This window comes from Rhipicephalus microplus, unplaced genomic scaffold (assembly GCF_043290135.1).
Source record: "Rhipicephalus microplus isolate Deutch F79 unplaced genomic scaffold, USDA_Rmic scaffold_13, whole genome shotgun sequence".
NCBI lineage: Eukaryota > Metazoa > Arthropoda > Arachnida > Ixodida > Ixodidae > Rhipicephalus > Rhipicephalus microplus.
In genome coordinates this window covers 39,227,383-39,253,215 of record NW_027464586.1, presented here as the reverse complement: position 1 = coordinate 39,253,215, position 25,833 = coordinate 39,227,383, and the positions used below count along the sequence as shown (strand labels likewise).

Below are 25,833 nucleotides of genomic sequence, written 5' to 3'. Positions count from 1 at the left end.
ATCCACGCCACTGCAGCTTCGCGGTCCACAGATAGCGATTCCCCGCTGACAGCCCTGCCGACGATGTCGTGGCGCTCCTTGAAGCGCTGCAGCCAGCCGTCACTCGCCACAAAATCATCGTGCCCCATGATGCACGCGAAGTTCCTTGCCTTCTGCTGCAGAAGTGCCCCGCTCACAGGAGTGCCGCTTGCTCTGATTTCTAAAAACCAGTTGAACACCGCCTTCTCGACAGCTTCGAAGGCGGGGGCTCGCAGCTTCATTCGGTCGCCTTTGACGCCACGTGCGACAGCGTCGGCAATAGCTTCTCTCTTGCTTAAGATCGTTGACAGCGTGCTCAACGATACGCCGAAATCTTCGGCCACTTTTTTTTTCTTGACGCCGGACTCAACGGCTCTCAACATTGCAGACTTCTGCTCAATTGTGATGATTTTGCGCTTACGTTTGCCGTTGTCCATGTCTAGCGGCGGAGGGGTGTTGCTCTTCCACAGCGAACGACAACGAACCAAGCACAAAGCCAACAAAGCCGCAATCTCCGCCGACCCAGCGTGGAGCTGAGGGAAGGAGGAGGTCAGATGCGCGGGCGGGTCAACGAGTTCCACAGGAGAGGGGAGGTCGGCTGACGCGCACGCTCGCGCGAGTTGCTGCGCGGGCGAGTCCATTAGTTCCTGAGGAAAGGGGAGGCAGGGCGACGTGCACCCACGCGCGTGTTGGCAGGCGGCGCAAGGCGCGAGTTTTGAATTACCGCTGCCGTGATGGGACGTGAACCGGCGCGCGCTATAAGATATTGAATTCACGTATACAAAAATGATCAGTAAATGCTCGTTGTGGTCAAAGAATGGTTCGTTATATCCATTGTGAGGAAATTTTCGCTTCGTTAAAACGAGGTTTTAAATACATGGGCGTCTATGGGAATTTCAAGGGGAATTACAATTGCTTCGTTATATCCATTAGTTCGTTATATCCCGCTTCGTTATAACGAGATTCTACTGTACTCGTGGAGTGACACGATCTAGAAGTCCATCGCTGAAGAACGTTTGCGAGGATCTGCCTAAGCATGTCATCATTTTCAAAGCAGCGCATACGCTACATGGGCAACATAGAGCGCGACGCTGATGTCCACGTTTGCGGTCAAGCCGGCAAGGTGCAACTAAGAATGTCGCGACTCACATCTACGACACGCTGGTACTTCCACACCCCTGCAATATACAATGAACCTCCTCCGCAGCCTGCAGTACATCAGCGACGGGATCCATGACTCGACGCACACAGCCGTCTTGTCCACCTACACCCACCCATTCGAAACCTTCCCTTTCGTACGCCAGACAATCGGGTTGCAGGACACGTCTCATCGCCGAGCAGCTACAGTTTGTCCAACGGAGTCGCCTTCACCTGGACGTGGATGCTATATGAGTGGGAGCATCAGGCATGGGTATAAAAGCTGCACACAAAGCCAACCTCAAGTCATGCAATCTAAAGCACGCCCACTGCCCACCCTCATGGTCCACATTGACAGCATTTGTGCACTGACGGCTGTCGTCGAGCGCAGCATAAATCGTTGCTTCATCGCCACACCCCAGAACACCTTCATCCCTGGACTGAGCCACCACTGCGGGGCCTTGGTGGCAACGTACTACCAGGTCGGTGCCCTGAACCTGTGGCTGACATCGAGGCCCGATGCAAGTTCTTGTACTCGGTGCCCATCTTCGACGACCTGCCCAGAGACATGGTCTTAGGGGCCAACTACATTCTCTCCGGTGAAGTGCTGCTCAAAGTTGAAAGAAGCAGCATCAACCTCCATCCTGTGGCTTTAAGTGTGCCTCCCACTCAACCTCAAGGTGAGCTGACGACGCTACTTGCACATACGGCTGTACTCAAGTGGCACGCATCGCTCTTCGTTGATACTACTTATCAGCTTTTCGAAACTAGCGTGCTGGCATCATATTACTACCGAAAATGACCTGCCGCTGTCCATACCAATACGTGAATATGCCGAATGAGAGCAGATTGTAATTGACCAGCAGGCGCAAGAAATGCCTGCCGCAAACATTATCAGACAATCTTATAGCCCATGGGCAGCATCTGTTGTCCTGGTCCGAAAAAGGACAGCAATATCTGATTTTGTGTCAACTTCCGAAAGCTGAAAAAGCACGGTATACCAGACTCGTACCCCCTGACACCCATTGACGATGCTATTGGCGCTGTACGAAACGTGAGGTTTTTTTCCCTCACTAGACTTGAAAGCAGGGTATTTACAGATCAACAAGGTCGAAGAAGATAAGTTTAAGACAGTGTTCCGAACATCATCTAGCCTGTACGTGTTTAACCGAATGCGGTTCGGTCTGCCAACTGCCCCAAGCACATTTCAGCGTGCTATGAACACAGTGTTGGGCACACGGAGAGACTGTGCATACATTGTTTATCTCGACGACATTATAGTCATCGGGAAAACAAAAAACAACATCTACAAAATCTCGATACAATTCTGCAAAGGCTGCGTAACACCGGCTTTTGTCACAACTGCCACCAGTGCCACTTTGGGTTGACTACGATATCTTCCCTGACAAGTTTTCTGGGGCTGATTTTGCAGGCCACAACCACTGTCTTTAAGTGCTACGCACTCTATGCGTTCATTTGACTTGGTGACAGCGCAGTTACATGCTTCACCTTTTTGACTGTATTTTTGACGTGCTTCATCTTTCGCGTTGTGCTTGCGTGTGCAGTTTGGTCTACCTTCCATATGCAACCATGGCGTATCTTTGCTATCTGCCGATATTATTGCGATGGTACTGACCATGAGAACTGTTTGCATTGGGCACCGCTTCAAGACAACGACCTCGACTGGTGAATGTCGCGCAAGTGAGTTCGGTGCAGCGATGGACATCTCAGGGGAGAGCGGGAGGCCTTCGCGTATTGACGGCACAAACTGAGAACTCTGTCTCACGCGTTTGTGAAGTTGAGCGCATCGTGACCCAACTGGCTGCTATACAGACAACGATGCAGGACCGAAATGATCGTATCTTCACTGAAGCGACCTATAAGCAGGACACTGCTCACCAACACAACGCTGCATGCCAAGCACATATCCATAGGACAATCGTTAACCCGCAAGTCATACTTGTTTGCATCAGCACACTGTGAGTTAAAAAACAATTGAGCGAAAACCCGCTCGATTTCCCTTGCACTGTTTGCAACCGTTGTAGTTTAAGTGTGATTAGCGCGATGCTCCGGTGCGTGCACTGTCTACTGAAAATGTATACTGGTCGTGACTCATTCATTGTTGTGCTGGAGAAGATGTGCCAAGAAGTATGAACAAGGGTGCATAAATATCTAAGCGTACTGTACTCACTAAACAGCAATAGACACTATATATCGATGTGTAATGAACATTGAGCTGCTTCTGTGAAGACCCGTTTCACTTTGGTGTGTTATACCGATTCCTATATCAAAGGCATCAATCACATTTTTCGATCCGCGTTTGGTCTCTTTCCACCAGTGGCATGAATATCCACAACACTGGTCGGTGGAGGGAATGACGATTCTGCTGATGACGAAAGTCGAGAATTGCAACAGCTTACGGTTTTTGCAGGCTTCACCAAGCTTAGTTCTTTAATAGAACAAATACCTTATAGGTCTTGTATAAAATGCACACTTTTTTCCTGTTCTTAAGAGCGGCGGTGGACGCCGCGCTCATGTTGCTGCGCCGTTAGCAGGCAGGCATGCAGGCAAGCGAACACACCATTGGCAGTGCCACCGGGTGTCTGTTCGAACGCAGGGGAAGAAAAAAGGCAAAAATTAGTTTCTGGTAAGACGTAAAGCTGCTTTGAGTGTGTAAAATATAATTTCAAGTTATACATCTATGTCTTCAAGCTAATTAAATGCACCTGCAAGGATTTCTTGTTCTACCAGTAGGGTGACCACATTGCTGTTGGGTGACGCTGGCAGTAATTTTTTGCCGACTTTCATTATCAAGTTAAAACTATAACTTCTTTTTTACGAACAAAAGCCTGTTTGTCCCTGCCGATGTGATGAACTATCTTCTCATCAATTCCAAAAATTTTTCTGAGTCGTAGACAGTCCTTTTAAATTGTCTTGAAAAAAATTTTGACTCAATCAATGTGCGCAGCATTGTCTACAGTCAAGCCCACATATAACGGCCCCACTTAAAACGAACTTTCGCTTAAAACGAACAATATCCGCGTTACCATGAAAATATACATTGGTTCAATGGCACAAAATCGCACTTAGAACGAACGTCTCCGAGCGCCGCAGATCGGTTACAGCGAACTGAATCAGCGGTCTGCCGACTTCCTGGTAAACCAATTTCGACCACCGATCAAGCATCGGCAAGATGCCCATACATTCTTATTGCTCAGCACCGACCCTGCCTCCACGCCCCTCTAGTTACCGCTCTCCCCGACCGCTTTTGTTAAGCATCCCTCCGTCCTTTGTCTCCCCAGCTAGTCTGAGCATTCCGCATCACCAGACAAGGCACGTGTTTTTACACTGCCGCCGACCTTTCGAAGACCAGTCGACCATCTACACCGTTTTTGATCGCTGGTACTGTCGTTCACGTCGGCGGCCTGGAGTGACCAGACCATTTGCCAACATCATCGGCCACCAACTGTGTCCGATAGTCTGCGTCAAGTGCATGCGCGTACGCTACCACACCGACTTTGATCATTTGCAATTCGTTTCGTGTTTAGGACTTGTTCTCGCTCACTTCGCACTCAACTCAGCGTGCCTTCCGTGCGCGTGCGGAATCGCGAAAATGGCTGTTAATTTGCGCGGAACGAATCGCAAAATATCGAAGTTCGTGAGGCCACGCGAACCCGCAGGTGCAACGAAACGATTTTTTGACCGCCGCCGCCGATTCTTCGAACACCGCCGAGCGCACCGATTCAGGCGACCATGCACTCTTTTCAAGTTTTTCTATGTGCGAGTTTCGCGGACCTTTCAAGCAAGCTACCCAACCTGCCTCCTTCCCGTGTGTTTTGGTTTTCAAAGTCGCCCTCCCACCGCATCCTCCCCTCTCTTTATCGCAACTTTTTGCCCTTCTTTTGCAAGTCTACTCTCTTCTCTTGATCACAACCCCTTAGCCCGTCTCCCCCACTACACGACGCCCGCCACGCTGGCTCGAATTAGTTTCGTTTTCTGACTGGAAACAAGCCCAGAGCTGTTCCACACGTTCTGGCATGTGTGTCGCGTGTGTGCGTCTTGCTCGCTCTTGGTGTGCGTGTGTGGTTATAATGGCCGACGGAAGGACTAGCATGCTTTTTTTTTTCCTGCCGCTCAAGAAAACGTCAAAAGTGTGACCGCTTGGTTTGAGCGTAATCCGCGCGTTAGGTGCCGCGTTGCAGAGCACTTGCTCATAGCTGTTGGCCACCTGGCAGCCCATTCGCCGCTTCAGGCAACCCGGTATTCAGCTGTGGAGAAAGTGAATATTTCCTGGGCGGTGGTGATGGCTACATGCACCTAAAACTGTTTTCGTGAGGCTGACTTCGTTGCCGTCGAGCCCGATGCCAAGCTTGAAGCTTCCGAACAGGACCCCTGCGGTGACGATTTGTGGCAGCGCATCGCCGACTCCGACCTAGGAGAGCGAGACATTTGTTGCGATGGTTTAATTACAGCCGAAGATGATGCCGACACTGCGGAACCTTGCACGGATTAGGGCATTGTGAATGAAGTACGTAGCGAGCGCGGTTTGGAGGAATCGGATTGCGAGAACGACAAAACTTTGGAGTCAGTGCCTCATGCAGCTTATGCCACAGGTCTCGACGAACAAGTACCCTGCCGTTTTAAATAAACTGAAGACCGCCCTTATCACTTCTGCAATTCGAAACACGTGCATCATAGACTTTTTGGGGCATAAAGAGTTTGTGTTTTCACTCACAACTTTTTTTAAAAGCTGTGTTTAATTTACTACGAACTTCGGGATACAGCGAACGAATGCCGCGTCACGCTCAGGTTCGTTATAAGCGGGCTCGATTGTATGTAGTTTTCATTAAGACCCTGAGTAACAAAAACCCGACCTCAAAAGGAACACATAAACAGGATGGGTGCCCTTGCTTCTGTAGACATACTTTACGTCTTATTATGCCTATGAAGAAACCTAGCCTTACCAATTTTATCAACAAACACTAGCCTTACCACTAAAAGTAACTGAAGGTAACTTACCGGTGAAAGCACTTTAACATTGAGCTTGTGCAAGACATGGCGATTGAAAGCTTTGAAAAGCCCACTTGAACGGCAACCGGGTACCTGAAGGAGAACATGTATTCACAACTGAAACACTTCTATCAATACCATTAATCAAGCTCCTTGCGATGGGTGTTCAAAACAATTAACGCCATGCAGGTGGCACGTCACTGGTCTCACATAGCCTTAATTCTGTAACTGGAGTATCAAAACACAGCCTCACGCAAAATTAACTTTTAACCACGTTTCATTACTTACTGTGAACCTTGCTATTTTTAAAACATTATAGCATGCCTTTCGAATCGAAACTTAAATATTAAGGAAAGATGCGATTTGAAAAAACAAACAAAAAGTTGCTTTAAATTTCCTTGCCTAGGGGAATGAAATTTTCGCTTTGTGTATAGGCTTTTATCAGATATTGGCTACCTTCAATGCTAGACTATCTAGTGAGGCTAGTCTAGCTGTCTGTTGGGGGAATTAGAGGGTGTTCATGGGGATCTAATAGAGATCAACAAAGTAAGGCGGACACATGAAGCTTATACTGTGCTGAAGAACAAACACATCCTATGCAAGCATGAACTACAGGTTTTACCGCTCACTTTAATTCAAGTGCCAGCTTAAATATACTGCAGGCCATTGAAATAATCTGAGCATCGAGCCATTTATTCTTTGTGGCAAACATTTATTCCAAGGCCCGAATCAATCAGGCCGCATACAAGTGAGTTTAATCCAAGTGCCACCGTGTTTATTACAATTGCCAATGACTTTAATTCAGGTGCCAATCAGTTCAATCCATAAACAAAAAAGCAGAATACGGGGCGTAAAAATGGCAGTGCAATTGAAATGCAGTTCTTGCAGTAAAAAAGACAATCCTTGGAAGGTAGAATAATCATTAATATTGGTATTCGCCGATAGTATTCGTGAAAAAAGAATTACTGCCGTGGTTTGCTTGAGCCGTGTTTGGAGTGCTTATACTTTGCTATGTACAAGTTTGTATTATAAGTGCTTTGCCCAGGTGGAATAACTTTAATGTAAACAAGACGAAAGAAAAAACAGGAACATATTAAAGAATATTTTACAGCGCAATGAAATTCAGTGTTCGTCACTAAAGCTCATAATTGGCTTTGCCACACACTACAACATTTTATAATCGGGACAAGTTATATAATGCGAAGGACAAACTATGTTTATTGGAGTGCCGGAATGCATACCAAGATATCGCTAATCTGGCTGTGAGCAGTGATGGGTAAAAGGCAGCTACATAATCAAGAAATTATGAGGCCATCGCGAGGAAGAGCGATTTGGGGATAATTCATCCTGCAGTACGCATAAACGTAAACTAATCATTCCGATGTGGCCAATGGAAGTTATATTTTACACTATTCTTAGCTCTTATTTTTTATTCAAACAAAATTAGGTGTCATTTGAACATTACTGGTAATCATTGAAACAGTACTGGTTGTTCGTTTGGCTTGGTAGCTTGGTGGTGTACTTAACCAACGCGATGGAATGAACACACAGGAAATGAAATGATACGATCGCGCATTTGTTCTTGGGCCTAACTTTCTTTATTTCTGTATGCATTATTACGCCACATTATGCCTCTCTCATCGCACATTGGAAGCTTGCGAATTTAGTGTAATCCCTAAACTATTTGTTCTGTCCTCTCTCTCTCTATCTACACACACAAACGCACGCACACCGTTACGTTTGGCCTGGCAATTCACCTGGGCAGACACCATTGCGCGTAAGCCGATCTACTAGGAAGGCTTTCGACCCCATCAGCGCCCAGTCTGCAAGACGCTGTCCGGTAGACGTTCCAGGAAGCAGTCGGGTCTCCACGAAAGCTTCGCGAAACAAGCCTTTTGTTGAACGGGCTCGAACAGCGGGGGAACGGCGCCACTGTGGCGGGTCTCATTGTCAACCTCTTGACTCAGCTTTTGTCATCTACGCGAGGCCATATCAACATACCGACAGCCCGGAAGCGTGGGAACGCGTCGAAGAAGCCGTTCACCGGGATCGAGCGTTTGGATGGCCTGAAGCTGAAAGCAGCATGGACTGCTGCTGACGTTCGGGTTAGTGGCCTTCTCCCCAGACGAGCTCAACTTTCCCTCTCCGGACTCCACCTCCTCGCCCTGTGGTGCCTTCAAGTCGTGGGCCGGGTGCATCTTTGTGTGGTGCAGTTAGTATGACGCACCAATTACCAGCATGTGGGGTGCAGTACAATTAATGCGGCTGATGTAGAGCGCATAGCCAGTTCCCGACCCGTCAACTAAGGAAGTTGATCGGTTCTGCGAAGGCGAACGCGGAAGACCCGAGCGCGGGAAAGAAAAGAGACTTCTTCGTTCTCACGGTTCACAAGCAGAGCAGTCAAGGTCGCCCCATTCGGGATTAGAAGGGGAAAGCTTACTCGGAAAAGCGTCTGGCATGAGGCAGGTCAGGCGCCACCGTCTGAGTTTAAGCTATTGTTGGCAGGCACGCGTGTCATTGAGAATGACATGGAGACGCGACCACTTGGCTGACAGAGGCATAGTGGCGGCAGGAAAACAACCATAATCTGCCCCACTGTTGTTGGGATGTCGGGGCGCCTCGCTGTCGCATGCACACCTGGTAAGCGCACGGAGCCCAACGGTGTACCCACCGCTCTTAAGGAGGCTTCTAGGAAGCAACAATTAATGAGAGAACTCACGGGGCTCGAGCGTGAGAACAGCCGCTGACGGAAGTCAGCCGATGGAGGCAGCACTAGTAATGTTGGGCAGCACGGCCTGGCATGGGAGAGAGCGTCACATGCGGAGAACCTATCCCTTTGCGTGTTTTATTTGGTGACGAGGTTTTTACAAATGTAGTGCCTTTTATGAAAGTGTTTCTGTGATTGGTTGTGATGATGCGAGTCCCAACACGTGATTGGTTTTTGTGAAGACTCTTTGTTCGACCAAGGGTTGAAAAGAGGATGTTTGAATTTGAAATGAGAGCGAAGGTTCGGGCTTGGACTCGGGCAGTCGCCTGAGGCTGCAATAAAGCGTCTCTTCACCGGACTACGGCTCTTTTTTCGCGCTGCCACCGTGCACTCGAGTCATCGAGGGGAACCATTCCGAACCTCAAACATCTTCCCTCCTTAGCTAGTGTTGAAGCTAGTCGAGAAGAAGGAAAGTAACTGGCGCAGTCGACGCGGAGTGGAGAGCCCGCAGCAAGGAAGGTGCTAAAGTCCGGGAAGCTGACAAGACGCACGCTGCTTCAGGACCTGCTGGTGCGCTGCGAGAAACACCATTGACAGTCTGTACCAGCCTGCCGGTCAACATTGGAGCCTGGAGTTCGGCTGCACATCAGTGAAGGAGAGCAGAGCCAAAGTTCGTCGTTGAGCGACGGACTTGCCGGAGAGGCGCTGCAGGGTGCTGCTTCAGGAGCAGAGCAGCAGAGACAGTCAATGTGAGTCAGCGACAGGGGTGATCGGGCGGAGACCTGCTGCATTGGAAGTGATCATCGCACATAGCGTTGGCGACGAGACGGACGCAATTCCAACTGTGAAGTGCATCGGGCGACGCATCACTGCAAGGTGAGACCTGCTTTGTGCTCTCTCGGGGCCCCCAATTTTTCTTTATTGAATGCACTTGCGTTCAGGCACACTCTGAGAGATGGCGGATTCAGAGCGAGGTATCATCGAAGGTGACAGTGTGAATGAATCGGATCGCACCCGCGAGTTGCTGCTTGAGATTGAAGTTTAAAGCTCAAGCTTGAGCTTGAGAAAGTGAAGTCATAGCGTGTCTTGTCAGAGGAGTCAGAAAAACGAAACCGGCATGCTAGTATCGCACGGTACGCGAAAGAGCTGAAAGCAGTCCTAGTGCCCATGCCCAGTAGTGAGCCGATGATTCCGGCTTGGTTCAAGAACGTGGACGCTCTTTTTGCGGCATTGAGCATACCTGAGGAAATTCAGGGCACGATTCTGTTGCCATTTTTAACCGATAAGATGCCTACGTTCGTTGCCAATCAGGCAGAAGCTGGGGTTTTGCCCTACTCGGATTTAAAATCTGGAGTGTTAAAGGAGCTGCGTGTAACTCCGAGCGAGTACCGTCGCATGTTTATGGAAATCAAAAGGGAAACAGGTGAGTCTTGGAGCCAAGTGACGGCGCGCCTGGAGACTTTGTTCACCTATTACTTGAGAAGTAGAGAGGTGGAGTCGTTCGAAGATCTTCGGGAGTTTCTAATCACTGATAGGCTAAAGCAGTTAATGCCAAATGAGCTCCGCTCACTGGTGCTTCAGCAGGAAGTGAAGGGCTGGTTGAAGGCCAAGAATGTTGCGGAGTTAGCCCCGAATTTTGAAAAAAGCTTCGACAGCAGCAGGCAGGGTAATTACTGCAGTGCGGAAGAAGAGAATATAAACTATGGGCCGCAAGCCAAACTATTTACTAGAGCAAATCTGAGCCGTAATTCAGGAGCGTGTTTTGGCTGCGGAAAATGGGGCCACTTTCACAGAGATTGCGGGCTTTCAGTGACTGCTGTAATACAGCAGAAGTTTTATGCGTAGCTTCCCATAATAAGCGACCATTTGAAAGCCGAGTCGCACCGTCGCGACACTCCTCCATTGTGCAAAACTCGCTCATGAGGGATCCGCAGATTGAGATTCTCGTGGGAGGCAAGTCCTGTTTGGCACGCGTTGACACATGTGCGGATATAACGGTGATACGGGTGAATGAGGTATCCGCTGAGATTTTGTGTGAGAGCAGTGGCACAATAAGGCTAACTGACGCTTTTACGCAAGACGTTACCGCGCGTCTAGTGTGGGTACCTCTGGCTGTTCCAACCTCGTCGGGAAATGCTGCGCAGCCCGTGAAATTGCGATGCGCAGTAACCGATCAGTTAAATACGAGTGTGCCCATATTACTTACACCAGCAGGTTACGAATGTCTTCGTCGTCATCGGCAAAAGTCACTGAATGATCAAAAAGAGAGTACTGCGAGAGACATCAGCTGTTTAAGACAGGGCATTAGTCAGGAGCAGTATGCACCGACGCGGGAGCCAGAACATGTGTCTCGAAGTAGCCCTAACGCTGTGCAGTGCACAATGAAAAAAACAGGACAGCGAGCGGCTTGGTCCATTTTGTGAAAATTATCGCAACAGGCAACAGGAACGTGATGACCCACTTGCCGATGTGCGGCATCAGGTGAAAAAGGGGTCGCAAGTCAGAGTAACTAATAGGGCGCAGTTGAACGGGAAACAGCCCCGCTAGTCTGTGGTGTCAGAGTCGAGCCGAGACGAAGTGTCAGCGATCGACAACTCTTGCGGTGGTAACTGCCCAGAAAAGAAAACGAGAAAGCGCGTCAAAAAGCGGCTAGCATTGGGTTTCGGCAGTAGAACGAGGGGGTTCTATGTCTGGCGTATTCCCCGTTCAAAAGGAAAGGTTTTCAAGACAGGACCGTCACGTGTGCGACTCAAGAGTGAAGTGGAACCGTAAGTTCTTGGAAGGATATAAGTACCGGATTTTTTTAAAGGTATTTTTGTTCTGCGTTGTGTTTCTTTAGTTTTGAAACAGTTTCTTTTGTAATCGCCCTAGACAAAAGTTATTGTAGTAACTAGTTTTGCGTTATCATTTCTTTAGTGCTTGAGTATGGCGTGTTACCGATTAGTGGTGACATGGTGAAAGGCTTTTAGTAAAAAGTCGGCTATTTGTCAGTTACGAGTTCGAGGGTGTTGAACACGCTGTCGTGCAACGTAGAGACACAGGTAGCGGTTGATTGGGGTAGAGGGCTTGGCGTTCTTTTCTGAGTTGATGGCAACCAACCCCAGCGAAGCTTTTTGTTTAGCTACGAGCACATCAGAAACGGCGATTAGAGCTGGTCTCTCCCAAACGATAGATGAATGCGCATGATCAGTCACGATCATCAATGAGAAGCTCAACCAGTCAAAACAGCAGGCGTCCACAGTTGAACGAGAGGCGAATGGGAAACAAAAATGGTTAGTAATTAGGGCGCTTTGAGTGAGGCTGCTGATGCTCTTTTGAGTATCGGGTGATCATTGAAATCAGTAATTGCAACTGTTTAGTGGCAATCGGATGTTTTGTCTATTTCATATGGTTGAGTTTTTGTTGTTTACATTGATTATATGTAGCGACTGAATAATTTCTGTGAATAGAATTACTGCACAGTAGTTTGCATCGCACGTTTAAGTGTTATGCGTGATGTTAAGTGGGTTGAAAAGACCAATAATTCCGGCGTGATGCGAAAATGTTTTGTTTGTTGTACCAGGCATTTTTTGTTGTGTTGTTGTTGTTGAGATGCGAGCTTGTCTCTAAGTGGTAGAGCTGCTTTTAGGTGTAGTAGATGTGTTGTGTAGGAGTATTTGTGTAGATAAAATAGGGTAGCGTTTGTGAAGTTCGCTATAATTTTTTTTCTTAATGCGATCCGCTGAAACTTAGGTATGCCTATACCGCTGGGTCCGTCGCTCTCTTTGAGTGTGTTATGCGGGGCCTGGAGGGCGCATGGAGTAGGTCTGCCGTTTTGGGACAATGACCGTGTGGTGTTGTGAATTTAAAAGACAATATGCCTCCAGACAATCCACAGTGCGTGTGCCCTGCGCCAAGCTAATGCGAACTGACTGGTGCTGTGGACTTCATCCTAAGTTCATTATTCAGTGTCGTGCATTACGAGAGTGCTTTCTGTCGGAGGACCATTTGAGAGCATTATGTATATGTGTTGCTGTGTCTATTTTGCAGAAGGATGCGAAAGTTCTCCTGTTGATATGGAAGTGATAATCTGTTCACGCATGTGCGTGCACCGAGAGTAAGTTTTTCAGCGCTTTTTTCGTTAGTTTTTGTATCGCGTTACTGGACAGCGAGTATCCAGTAACACTCTTGAGGGGGGAGAAGTTAGTATGACGCACCATTACGAGCATGTGGGGTGCAGCGCAATTAATGCGGCTGATGTAGAGCGCGTAGCCAGTTCCCGACCGTCAACTAAGGAAGCTGATCGGTTCTGAGAAGGCAAACGCGGAAGACCCGAGCGCGGGAAAGAAAAGAGACTTCTTCGTTCTCACGGTTCACAAGCAGAGCAGTCAAGGTCGCCCCCGTTCGGGATTAGAAGGGGAAAGCTTACTCGGAAAAGCGTCTGGCATGAGGCAGGTCAGGCGCCACCGTCTTGAGTTTAAGCCATTGTTGGCAGGCACGCGTGTCATTGAGAATGACACAGAGACGCGACCACTTGGCTTACCGAGACATAGTGGCGGCAGGGAAACGACCGTAATCTCCCCCGCTGTTGTTGGGATGTCGGGGCGCCTCGCTGTCGCATGCACACCTGGTAAGCGCACGGAGCCCAACGGTGTACCCAACGCTCTTAAGGAGGCTTCTAGGAAGCAACGATTAATGAGAGAACTGACGGGGCTCGAGCGTGAGAACTGCCGCCGACGGAAGTCGGCCGATGGAGGCAGCACTAGTAATGTTGGGCAGCACGGCCTAGCATGGGAGAGAGTGTCACATGTGGAGAACCTATCCCTTTGCATGTTTTATTTGGTGATGAGGTTTTTACAAATGTAGTGCCATTTATGAAAGTGTTTCTGTGATTGGTTCTGAGGATGCGAGTCCCAACATGTGATTGGTTTTTGTGAAGACTCTTTGTACGACCAAGGGTTGAAGAGAAAATGTCTGAATTTGAAATGAGAGCGGAGGTTCGGGCTTGGACTCGGGCAGTCGCCTGAGGCTGCAATAAAGCGTCTCTTCACCGGACTACGGCTCTTCCTTCGCGCAGCCACCGTGCACTCGAGTCATCGAGGGGACCCATACCGAACCTCAAACATCTTCCCTCCTTGGCTAGTGTTGAAGCTAGTAGAGGAGGAGGAAATTAAATGGTGCGTTCCTGTTACCATTGGACCGTTTCGCCCAGCCGAGTGGTGCAATATCTGCACCCTTTCTGGAGGGTGGACCACAAAGACTTCGTCCCTTGCTTTGTGGCAAGAGTGATAACCACCTCCTTCGTACGGCGGTGACGGTGGGCTATAAAAGCCAAAGCATTTTTGTAAATAATGCCGAAACCTGCGCAGAATCATGTGCGGAATCATGAACTGAATCTCTGTTGCACATAACGCGGGATCTTATGGATCCCTGTACACTTCCTATCTTTCTTCTATAATGTAAATAAACTGCAACAAGCGAGGTTACATAAAAACACAGGTTATTATTCGAGAAGCATTAGCCGCAACAAGCTGGTACAGGCAGGAACCCGGCAAGCACGAGCTACACATGGATGTCAATATTTTCTTTCACACTGGCACAGAGCTGGCGCCACTATGCTCCGGTACAATTACTCCCCGCGCAGAAAAGAGCCAACCTGGCGACCTAGAGAAATGACACGACAAGGGGGTCATAGCACGGTTTGAAGCCTGATATGTGTAGTGTTTCACGCCCATGGCAGCGATGGTCCGAAGGTGGATCAATGGGCTCAACTTCATAGTTGACAGGAGATGTTTGTCGCACCACATAGTAGGGGCCATGGTATTTCGACGAAAGCTTCGGGGAAAGACCGGGAGGGGTAGACGGGACCCAGAGCCAAACCAACATTCCTGGGTTATAGTGGGCACTAGACGCAGAGGCATCGTGGTCAGTTTTCTGGTGCCATTGGTCTTGTGCAGTAAATGAACGAGAGAGTTGACGACACTCTTCAGCATAAGCAGCTGCTTCAGAAACAGGCATCGCTTTAGAAACATCAGGCCTGTAAGGGAGAATGGTGTCCATGGAGCATGATGGCTCACGTCCGTACAGGAGAAAGAGAGGAGAAAAGCCAGTGATTGTTTGTGCCGCAGAGTTGTCACTTACGTGACAAAAGGGAGCACTTGGTCCAAATTAGTGTGGTCCTCAGAGGCAAACATGGCAAGCATATTTCCAAGGGTACGATTAAAGCGTTCTATCATGCCATTGGTTTGATGATGGTATGCCGAGGTTTTCCTATGGACAGTGCGACATGCCTTCAGCAGCTCGTCGATGGCGTTCGAGAGAAACACACGTCCAAGGTCGCTCAGTAATTCACAAGGTGCACCATGTAACAAAATGAGAACGTGAAGAAGCAAGGACGCAACGTCTTTCATAGTGGTAGCAGGCAGCGCAGATGTTTCAGCGTAACGTGTCAAATGATCGATGGCGACGATAATCCACCGGTTGCCTCTAAGAGTGTTGAGTAGAGGACCATAAATATCAATTCCGACGCGGTCGGTCTTGCTGGGCAGGTTAAGGGTTGCAAAGGGCCAGCAGTGCTGTGAGAAGGCGTCTTGCGTCGTTGACACATGGTGCATGACCGAACGTACTGGCGAACGTGCCGATACATGCCGCGCCGGTAGTATTTTAGACAAAGGCGAGAGTAAGTCTTGAATACTCCAGCGTGGCCACACTGGGGGTCATCGTGAAAGGCAGCGCACATGTCCGAGCGCAAATGACGAGGGATGACAAGGAGCCACCTACGGCCGTCCGTAACGTAATTGCGGCGATACAACAAGCTTTCACGGACAGCAAAGTGGCTTGACGAGAGAGGGAGCGTGAAGTCGTTTCTGACGAGCTGTGAGAGAGGACGTCGAGCAAAGAATTGATCCAGGGATCTTTGCGCTGCTCAAATGGCATGCCAGTGATGCTCAACGATGACGAATCGCAGATGGCAGTTGGTAATCAGGCAAGGTCAGGAGGCAGTGGAGAACGGGATAGTGCATCGGCGTCTGAATGGCTGCGTCCTGAGCGATAAATAACACGGATGTCGTATTCCTGAAGGCGTAAAGCCCAACGAGCGAGGCGGCCAGTAGGATCTTTCATGGACGCTAGTCAGCATAAGGCATGGTGATCTGTGACAACATGGAACTGGCATCCGTAAAGATAAGTGCGAAATTTTCCTATAGCCCAAATGATAGCCAAGCACTCCTTTTCCGTGATGGAATAGTTAGACTCTGCCTTCGTTAGGGTATGACTGGCGTAGGCGACAACGTACTCGTTGCAGCCATCCTTGCGATGAGCAAGAATGGCACCGAGGCCATTCTCGCACCGAGGCCAATGAACTCTCTATCTGGGAACATTTCCTTCCAAAAGGAATGGCAATGCCACAACGTCTAGATTGGAGCAGTAGCTCTCAGCCGTGTACCCTGAAGAGAGGGCTGAGGTCATACTTTGTGATCACCCCCAGACAGTCAGTGAACTTAGGCCACTGGCAGCTACTCGACGTGTGTTTCGCGGCATATATCTGCAGCAAATGAACAAGCACAGTTTATTAACAGAGAAAAATGGCCTTATGATACTGCAACATTTAAATGTGGAAAACAGTAGCGTGACAAGGTACTGACGGAGCCAATGATAGGCTTTTTTTTTTGTGTGTGTGTGGTTGCCTTGGTGACTTTAGGCGCTGGGGCCAAATGCTTGTAGTAGCTACTCATATACTTTATTGTGACATGGGCATTATGAAAGAGATTCCAAGAGCAAAATGAGGTTCCTATAAAAATAGAGACGGTGACCTTTAGCAGACTAGGTCTGAGATGCCATAGTCACCGACCAATTGGCCTGCGGGCCAATTGGTCGGTGACCAATTCTACGGTCGGTGACCAGAGTCTACAGAGTTTTTCGGGCGTGCTTCCCGAAATCTGAGTAACGCGTGCATGAACTTTAAAATTGAAAGTCGCCTTCACAAGTTACCTCATGAGATGAAATAGATTTACGAAGAATTTTTGATATAAACTTGCTTAATATACATAATTTTCATCAGGCGCACCAAAGAAAAAGGCAGTTAAAAGGGCCCTGCAACACTTTTTGAGCATGGTCAGAAAATGCTGCCGATCGGTAGTAGAGGTTCCCGAAAACACGCGAGCCAAACATTATAGCACAGCATTCGGCCTAGAATTCACAATAAATTATCAAAGTCAGCTAAAAAGTGCTTCCTTATCTCTCGACATACCACGCAATATGCTCGAAAGTCACATGTAGTAAGCCCATCTATCAGCCATTGGCTGAATTGAACATGGCACGCTCGCTTGTTACAGAGATCGGCGTGGGAGGTCGCTACTTGTCCACGCGTGCGCGCGCAATCACGCTGGAAAAGCCGTGCATTCGAAGAACAAAAAGGAAAAAGTGCTCAAGGTCACGAGGCGCGCATGACGTGTTTTGTGTGCCCCCTCCCACCCCTTCCTGCTTAGCTTCTAGTGCTTTCGTCGGGATGAGAGAATGCAATTGCAGCATGCGACATACCTTTGTAACTCCGCTCGCACTAAACGAATTCTTAAAATTTTGCGGCATTGAGTTCGTGAGGCAATAAGCTATTCCAGTGAATTCATTCCATGGTTACTTGAAAAAGTGTTTCAGGGCCCCTTCAAGTGTTTTAGAAAACATTGTTTAGTGTTCGAGATAACACCGAAAGTTAGAGGTTAGTTCTCAGGGTCTTATAAACTCCAATGAATTACCTTCCCGTTAGATATCCTTCACACCTTTCATTACCTAAATGAAAAAAGATTTTGGCAATATTTAGCTGCTAACTTAGAATCAATAAAGTATAACCACGAACTGCACAGTGATATCACGGATAACTAGCGCTGCTAAAAGTAGCGGCTGAAGTTCGCAAAAACACGACTGCTTCTTGAAAGATTTTAAGCTTTGAAGAAGCAGTCGTGTTTTTGTGAATTTCACTGCTTTACAAACTGCATGTTCATGGGGCGCCAAACTTGTGTTCTCTGATCCCACCGAATCCTGAATGTGCACTCGTCCATGATTACCAAGCGTTTCCAGTGAGATGCAGACCAGTGGGCGCGATATTCAGCAAACTAGAGCCGCTTCGCCTTGTTCTCGGATCGCATGAGCGGCTTCCTGACAGCGGTTCGGCTTCAAAGTCCTGCTACGTAGAGGAGGCGTTTCATGGTTGTAGAAAAAACCTGGTCAAGTCCGTGCTCAGTTTGTACTTCTCCGACTGTACTTTTCAGCTGTTCTGCTACGGCTGCCACAATTTGCAGATATTTGTCCATTGTAGTCCCCCGGCAACGAGGCTGCTGAGAGGCATCTCTAATGCGTCCATCATTCCTGTACACTTGAATGATCCGGTTGACAATTGCAAAAGGACGGTTTTTCATCGCTGATATAGCACGTGGAGAATATTCTCGCAGGCATAAACCTACAATACATCGTCTTTCTTCTTCCGGCACTTCCGGCATGGCCCTTGAATTAGGAGACAATACTGGAATGAAGTACTATCGAACGTATGCAGTCCTTTTATTATGCGGCGATAAAAAAAAGGAACCTTTGATGGCACTACGAATTAATGGGTCATAACAAATTACTGTAGTGGACTAATGTTGTAAGCCTAAAAAGATATAAAACGATAAGCGCGCCTTGTTTTGCCCAGAGACAAAAAGTATGAAGCTTTAATCTGCAACTGCTCAGAGCAGTAAAAATTTGTCGTCGGTGCTTGTTTGGTGCACTGATTACCCCATACAAGTTCCACTGAAAATTTGATTAGAATGTTTCTTAATTTGTCTGCCTGAGTGGTACGAAGAAACACAGCTGCTAGTAAGCTGTGAATAAGGGTAGAATATCGGCGATTTAAATTCTGTAGCACGTGAGAGCAGCGCAATTGGTAACACACAATTGTTATATCAGTTCCATAAGATTAACGGACTACTCACTATCTCTTGTTTACAGGTTAGTAAATAATCGAAATTTTCAAACACTGCAAGCTGTTATATCAGGCCTCACGTGATATATTAATCACCAATTTTGCGATGTTAAGCTTTGCGCTGATCAAAAGCATTGATTGATTGATTGATATGTGAGGTTTAACGTCCCAAAACCATAATAATCAAAATTTTCAAACATTGCAAGCTGTTATATCAGGCCTCACATGATATATTAATCATCAATTTTGCGATGTTAAGCTTTGGGCTGATCAAAAGCACTGATTGATTGATATGTGGGGTTTAACGACTCAAAACCACCATATGACAATGAGAGACGCCGTAGTGGAGGACTCCGGAAATTTCGACAACCTGGGGTTCTTTAACGTGCACCCAAATCTGAGCACATGGGCCTACAACATTTCCACCTCCATCAGAAATGCAGCCGCCGCAGCCGGGATTCGCAACCTGCGGGTTAGCAGTCGAGTGCCTTAGCCACTGGACCACCGTGGCGAGCCCTGAACAAAAGCAGTCGTGTGAGCTGCAGAATATTATTTCCGTTACACTGAACAGCTTAGCTCTGGCAGTGCCAGCGCGAAGTTTTGCTCGTGTATGGGCCAAGGTTTATTACTCGCACGATGGCTTGAAAAAAAAGGCACAGTGTCTGCGCTTCTCGAGAACCGCACAAACTGCTCAATTTGCATGCGTTTGTAACAAGAGTAATGCTTGCTTCACCGCAAAGCAGCCCCAATTCTGCCGAGCGACCGCACTCCAGCACACGATGCGGCGAAAGCCCCGCCTACAGCTGTCTTTGAGCTTGCGCACCAGTTTTCGAAGCAGCCGGCAGAGGTGCTCCATGGAGCGCCAGCCACACGGCACGGTGTTCAAGGTAGAAGTGGACAGCTCTGTGCATCCTTGGGACGACGACAACCCCGGACATAACAGTGGCGATGAGGAAGTGGATTTAGACCTGCGCTACGCCCTGCCTTTAATATTGGATACCCGAATTCAACGACTCGTCATGGTCATCGTGGTTTGGATGCCTACAGCTTTACTTCGTGGGTAACAACATTACTGATGCAGCAATTAAGAACAACCTGCTAATGCTGTGCGGTAAGCAGACGTACGACACAGTCTGTGCCCTGATTCAGTCAGCCATTCCAGCAATCATAGACTACGACGACATTTTAACTGCGCTACAAAGATGCTATGACCCAAGGCCATCAGAGGTCTACAGCTTAGCCCGCTTCCAGCGTCCAGACCAACTGGAAGGCGAAAAAGTAGGCAACTACGTGGTGACTCTAACAAATCTCGCGGCTGACTGCAATTTCGGGACGCCGACTTCAGCAACTTCAGCTACTGCGCAGAAGAGAGGATCAAGTGCCAACCTACTAACACCAATACGTTCACTTTGAATGTAATGTTGCGTGACCGCTTTGTGTGCGGACTGCGGGACGAAAACCTACAACAACACCTGTTCGCAGAGACGAGTCTCAGCTTCGCCAAGGCATACGACATCACCCAGCGAACGGAGAGCGCCAGTCACCAGCAGAGAGATGTTTGAACGTCGAACCGGTACAAGTGCCAGTCAGGAATCTGGCTATTCCAAAACTAGGCTCCAACAAGAAGAGAAACAGAAACAGGACGCTGTTGGCGGTACAGCAACGTGCACAAGGGTGCAACAGCTTAAATACAATTTGAAACAATTTTTGGAGCAGCAAAATGTTACATCTGGAGCACTAAAATCCAAATTTGGAGCAGGTTAGGGAAACAAATTCACACATCTTTTTATCATGAAATACATTTAAACCTGCTTATAACGAACCTTCATATAACAAATTCCTCGGTATAACTAAGTTTTTCTATGCCCCGCCGTTACTCCATAGAAGCACATGTATTTGTGACCTCTATGCAACAAAGTAACAGTGGTAGACAACCTTGATATAACGAATTTTCCCGACGGACAATCTAGGAATTTCGCTCTGCATTTTGTTACAAGCATGCATCTTCCGCGGCTGCCCCTCTGCCGACAAAGCACGAAGGGGCGCGCGCGCATCAGGCGAGGGCAAGCGCTCGTTATTGCGCGCAGGTGAGCGCGAGGCGGCTACACCCCACGAGCTGGCGTTGCTGCCGTTCTCGCCGCCGCAAGCGCATACGCAATAGTGCCCCCCCCTCCCCCCCCCCCCCACACACACTCCAAAAAAATAAAATAGGAAAAAAAAACCTTTGCGCGTTCGCAGTGCCACACTAATGCGCTTCCGGGACAACTTATCGTAGTGTCTTTGCTAAATTCTGAGCCGCCTTCATGTTTTCCTCAACGAGCTCTCTGGTTTTAGATAGTCTTTCCAACAGATCTAAAATGTAGCTGACTACGTGCGGGTCTTCTTCATAACCCTCCCACGAGTCTCTCAACAGCCGAAATGGAGATCTTAATGTCCCCCCCCCCTCCTCCTCATTATTCGCGCGGTAAAGTGCGCGTGTGAGATGAGCGTGCGGCGGCGCATCGTGACAAGCTGGGTGCCGAGCGCGGGCGGCTTTTTTTTTTTTTCTTTCTTTCTTGAGTTTTTATATTGGATACGTACATATACGGTGAAGCACGGCTGCCGCAGCGACGGCAATAAATCAGTCGGGACCCTCCGCATAAATGCTATGGCAATAGAAAAAGAAAAACAAAGACGTCGTCAGGGGCCACACCATGAACGCGCAGTGAAACTATGCACGGGCGCACGGCGTCGAAAACGAAAAGCGAAGGACAAAGACACAGATGCGGAAAACCACGAAAAACTATTCGATAAAGCGCCTTCCATATGCAGCGCAGCCCACGTATATGTGACACATGCCTGTGCACGCGCGCTTATCCTTCGACAGGCGAAATAGCGCCTTCGAGTTTTACCGGAACGATTGCGTTTAGTTGCCGGGCGCACAAAGATTACTTGGCTCGCTGGAAAGGCGCCGTTCGCGAAAAGAGTGCGCTTTTCAAAAACAGTGAAGTAACAACTGGGGTACCTGTTAGTTGGCACTCAATCTGTACCCGTGATTACGTTTCGTGCCTCGTTTTAAACAGCGTGTTAAGTGTCGAGCCGTAAACATTGTTAGTTTGCTTCGTCCTGTTAATTGTTTTCGTGCGTCATTCGTGCCAGAGCAGCGCGTTGCACGTTTCGATCTGCTTGCTGTTCTAAGCGTTACATTCAAAGTTGTTGCTATTGCAGTCATTAATTGTTTCGCCCTTGCGGCGAAACTGTGACTTTTCCTAATTTCGGACAACTGTGTCGACCACACCGAGGCGATGTCAGATGACACGTTCATGGAAACTCTCCGAGACCACGGTGACGACGGCTCTTCGCAGGTCGACTGGTCACTTGCTTTCCCGTCTTGCTCAGCGCCGCCAGTTCGCAGGCTGGTAGCTTTTGCGATTAGCTGATTAGTTCTAGCAACACGACAGCGCAATGCAATGAACGCGATAGTAAAAAATTGTAATGGTATAATAAGTAAAGCTGCACCAACTCTTTTGGATCGGATATCACGTAACTCTAACAAAATGCTGGTGTGAGCAAATATGGCCTCTCCAAGGGGAAGTGCTCTTTCCACACAGTCTCTTCCAACACCACCTAAAGTCTAGGTGGTGTTGGTCTCTTCGCGCTGAAACGGCACTGATACTCGCCGAGATAGCAAGCGCACCAGCCATGCAACCACCCTTAAAATCCAAGTTAATTATTGCCACTCAAGCGATCCCCTCCCCCACCCCCTAACCCCCACATTGTTTCACGCTAGTTCAAGAAGGGTGGTTTACTTTCTGTTTGAGCATTCGACGGCAGTTATCTTATGCATGTTATCTTATGCTCTTTCCAGGTGATAGGAAAGAGCAGACTGGTTTGATCTCTGCTTCAGCAGCGCTCGCGCGCCTTTACTCCCTCGTTAAATTACGATGCGCGGGGGCATCTTATCAATTTGGACTTGTTACGTAACATAGCGGCGATGCAAAAACTCTCCGAGTGTGTCCATGTAATTGATATTGCAATATTAATGCAGTTTTTTTTACTGTAAAATAAGTGTTTTCAGTTAGCTCTCCTTCAGTACCCCTTTTGTTTAATTTGCGCGTTTATTTTCCGAATTTTCGTACCAAACCTGCATATGATTAAATCCTCTTTATAACAAATTTTTTCGAGACTTTATCAATTTCGTTATATCCAGATTTAACTGTATTAAACTTGGAGCAGTATAAATAAAGCTTACATATTGAAAAAGAAGTATATACCATTCAGCATCCTTTAAGGGGGGAGGCTACCATCGAATACCAACTTTTTTGTTTATTGAGATATCTTAATGAAATTTTCAGGATAGACTTATAGCAAAAGCATTAGAAGAACTACAAAATTTCATCAAGTTATGTTCACTGGTTTTCAAGTTACAGCAGAATATCAGGGTAGTGCACATGGTTCTCTTATTCCAGGCCTGGAGAACTTTCAAAAGGTGCTGCAACTGTAAAATTAACTATGATGATTCCCAGATTGATACTCCAGGGGGTAACAGAGCCCTTTTTTTGAATTTCCTTGCTGAAAAGTTTTAGCAGACCATCAAACTTTGTGTTCGTGATTAGGATATTATCAATCAAATTTTGATTAAATATAATAAATAACACACACAATATATTGAAAAAATGGGCTTGTCACCCCCTCAGAAATTTATTCATGTACATAATAAAAAGGACTTATGGAAATCCAATGAGTGGTTCCAGAGATATGGCTGGAATGAGCAGCCTCACTAGCCAAAAAAGTCATTTTGAGAAAACGACGTTTGAAAGTTTTGAGCACATAGGCAGTTCTAAAATGAACCTGCAGCGTAACTGGAGGTGTCCTTTGGCACTCTCTTTCTTTGCCGCCTTTCCATCTTCTCTAGGGATCGCTTCTTAGCCTTTTTCAAGCGCAGAGAATCTTTCTCGGCTGCCCGTTGAATGGCCAGGTGTTAGCCCCACTGATGAAGCTAGCTCTTGGGTGGCCCTGTAGCAGCCAGCATTGTATCTTAGCACTGCATCATGCAGTGCTGTCTCCACAGCAATCAGTGACGCATGCTGCTCTTTGGGCATGAGGGACCACAGCACAGAGTGAAAGGACTCTGATGCATTCTGCGTCTTTGCTCCCAGGCAGCGTTGCAGAAGAGAAGCCTGTGAGAGCCTCTCATAAATGGGTAGAAGTGCATCTGCAACATAGCGTGGCAGCTTGTACGAATGCTTCGGAGGTGGAACACCGGTAATCTTGCTGGCATTGTGACGACACCAGGAGTCTGCACCCTCTGGGCACAAGTCGTGGTGCGGCTCCTCATCCGTCGACGTCACATGGTGGTACGATGCCATCACTGCCCGCCGCATTGCAGCCACATCATCGGAATTGTTCCGTAGGGCCCAGCCATAATAATCTGTCAACTTGTCGATGAGGGCCTTTGTCAGCCTGCCCTTCCCTCCCAAAGCCTTGTCACTTTTCTGCACAAGGTTGCGAAGTGCAGTCCCCATCTTCTTCTGAACGTGGTTCAGGCATTCCTCTTTTGAAATGGGGACCAGTCCATAAACATTTTCTTGTACAAGGGCAGAGAAGGTGGCACTATCTCCATCAGACACGAGCGTTGTGTAACAGAGGTTGTGCTTCGACAGTGAGCGTGAAAAGAGGATGATAGCTGCCTCAACCTCCATTCTCCCTGATTTAGAGTCGGTGTTTTTCTGGCACACATGATTCTCCAGCCAGCATGCATAGTCTGCGTCTCCAGGCTTTGGCCCTACTTGGCAACCAAGGCACTGATTAGACAGAACACCGGCGTCCAAGATAAGGCTCGTATGGTATTCGATAATTGCCCCGACTCCAATATGGGATGTGTGCCCACGCTTGTGCCATGTTCCATCATAACTGTTATATCCCTGGTGAAATATTGATCCATTTCTTTGTAAGTGTCTTTTACAGCAGAAGCAGATTCTGCATAGAAATTTTCTATGCATTGTGTCTGCGGTTCCCTGAATTTCTTCAGGTGCTTCTGAAAGGTCTCATGATGGAGGCCACGATGGGACACGTTCATCGCTGCCCGAAAGTCGTTGAGAGCTGTTTGTCCCTTGCCTATTTGTTTTGTTGCCATAATGGCTCTTACATTCACATCAAAGGCCTTTGTGTCATCCTGACGAGATGAACTCCATGAGCTTGAAACTACTCCACAATGCAAGCATACTAGCTCAAGCTTTGCAGCAAGTCCAAGTTGGGTGCCTCCTCGTACCTTCATCCCAATCGCGGTGCACCGGTGGCACGGGGTCCGAGATAGCAGGTCGTCTAGGGCATCCATTTGCACAAGGAAAAATTTTTCGCCTTCACTTGTAGCGGTGGCAGCTTCATGATCGCGCTCCATTGCCTCAAATTTCCGCTCCGTCGCTGGCATAGCGCCAAGTTCTCTTTGCACAGCAGCGCGTTGTTGATCCGCCGCCTCTTTCTCCTCGCACGTCAGGAAACTTGTTCGCAAATGCACAGTTGACGACGCGATCGCACTCGAGGCCGATGAAAGAGAAGATGCGGAAGCCACTGTCGATGAGCACAAGACACCAGGCGCACTTGTAACGACAAATTCTTGCACCGGCGGAGCAGGAGTCCCGTTGCTAGGCGCGTCGATGCGACCACTCTCTTGCGTAGATGAAGCAGAAGCTGCCCCACAGGTACCGTCGGCGCGATCACCGTCGGCGCACGTGCGAGCGGAGAGCCTCGCCGCGCGGACAAGCTTCATAGCTCGCTTCCTTGCACCGAACGATTGTAGCGTCTTCTTTTTCATTGGGCGCATCGTGAGCGAACACAACAACGGTCTCGTATAGACGGTTGAAAATCGTCTCGTAAAGACGGTTGAAAATCGTTTCGAAGACAGTTGAAACGTGGAGAGTATGCGAACGGCTGCAACGATACAAGTCGGGAGTCGCTCCCTGGATTTCGTGCCGACCGGTTGTGCGCCCGCGCGCTCCGCGCGCTCGCGACCTTCGGCGTCATCGTAGCTCTGGCCGACTGGGCTGGCCCT

General features: G+C 48.2%; 1 protein-coding gene across 7 annotated transcripts in view; it reads right to left on the bottom strand.

Moving 5' to 3' along the window:
* Positions 1-25,833, bottom strand: part of LOC119164608 (EGF domain-specific O-linked N-acetylglucosamine transferase) — a 387,898-nt gene that overhangs the window by 65,678 nt on the left and 296,387 nt on the right. For all 7 annotated transcript variants that reach the window (XM_075882748.1, XM_075882746.1, XM_075882744.1 and 4 more), the window contains one exon: positions 6,175-6,258. In XM_075882748.1, the coding sequence (XP_075738863.1) occupies positions 6,175-6,258 (84 nt within the window). The remainder of the gene's footprint in view (positions 1-6,174; positions 6,259-25,833) is intronic.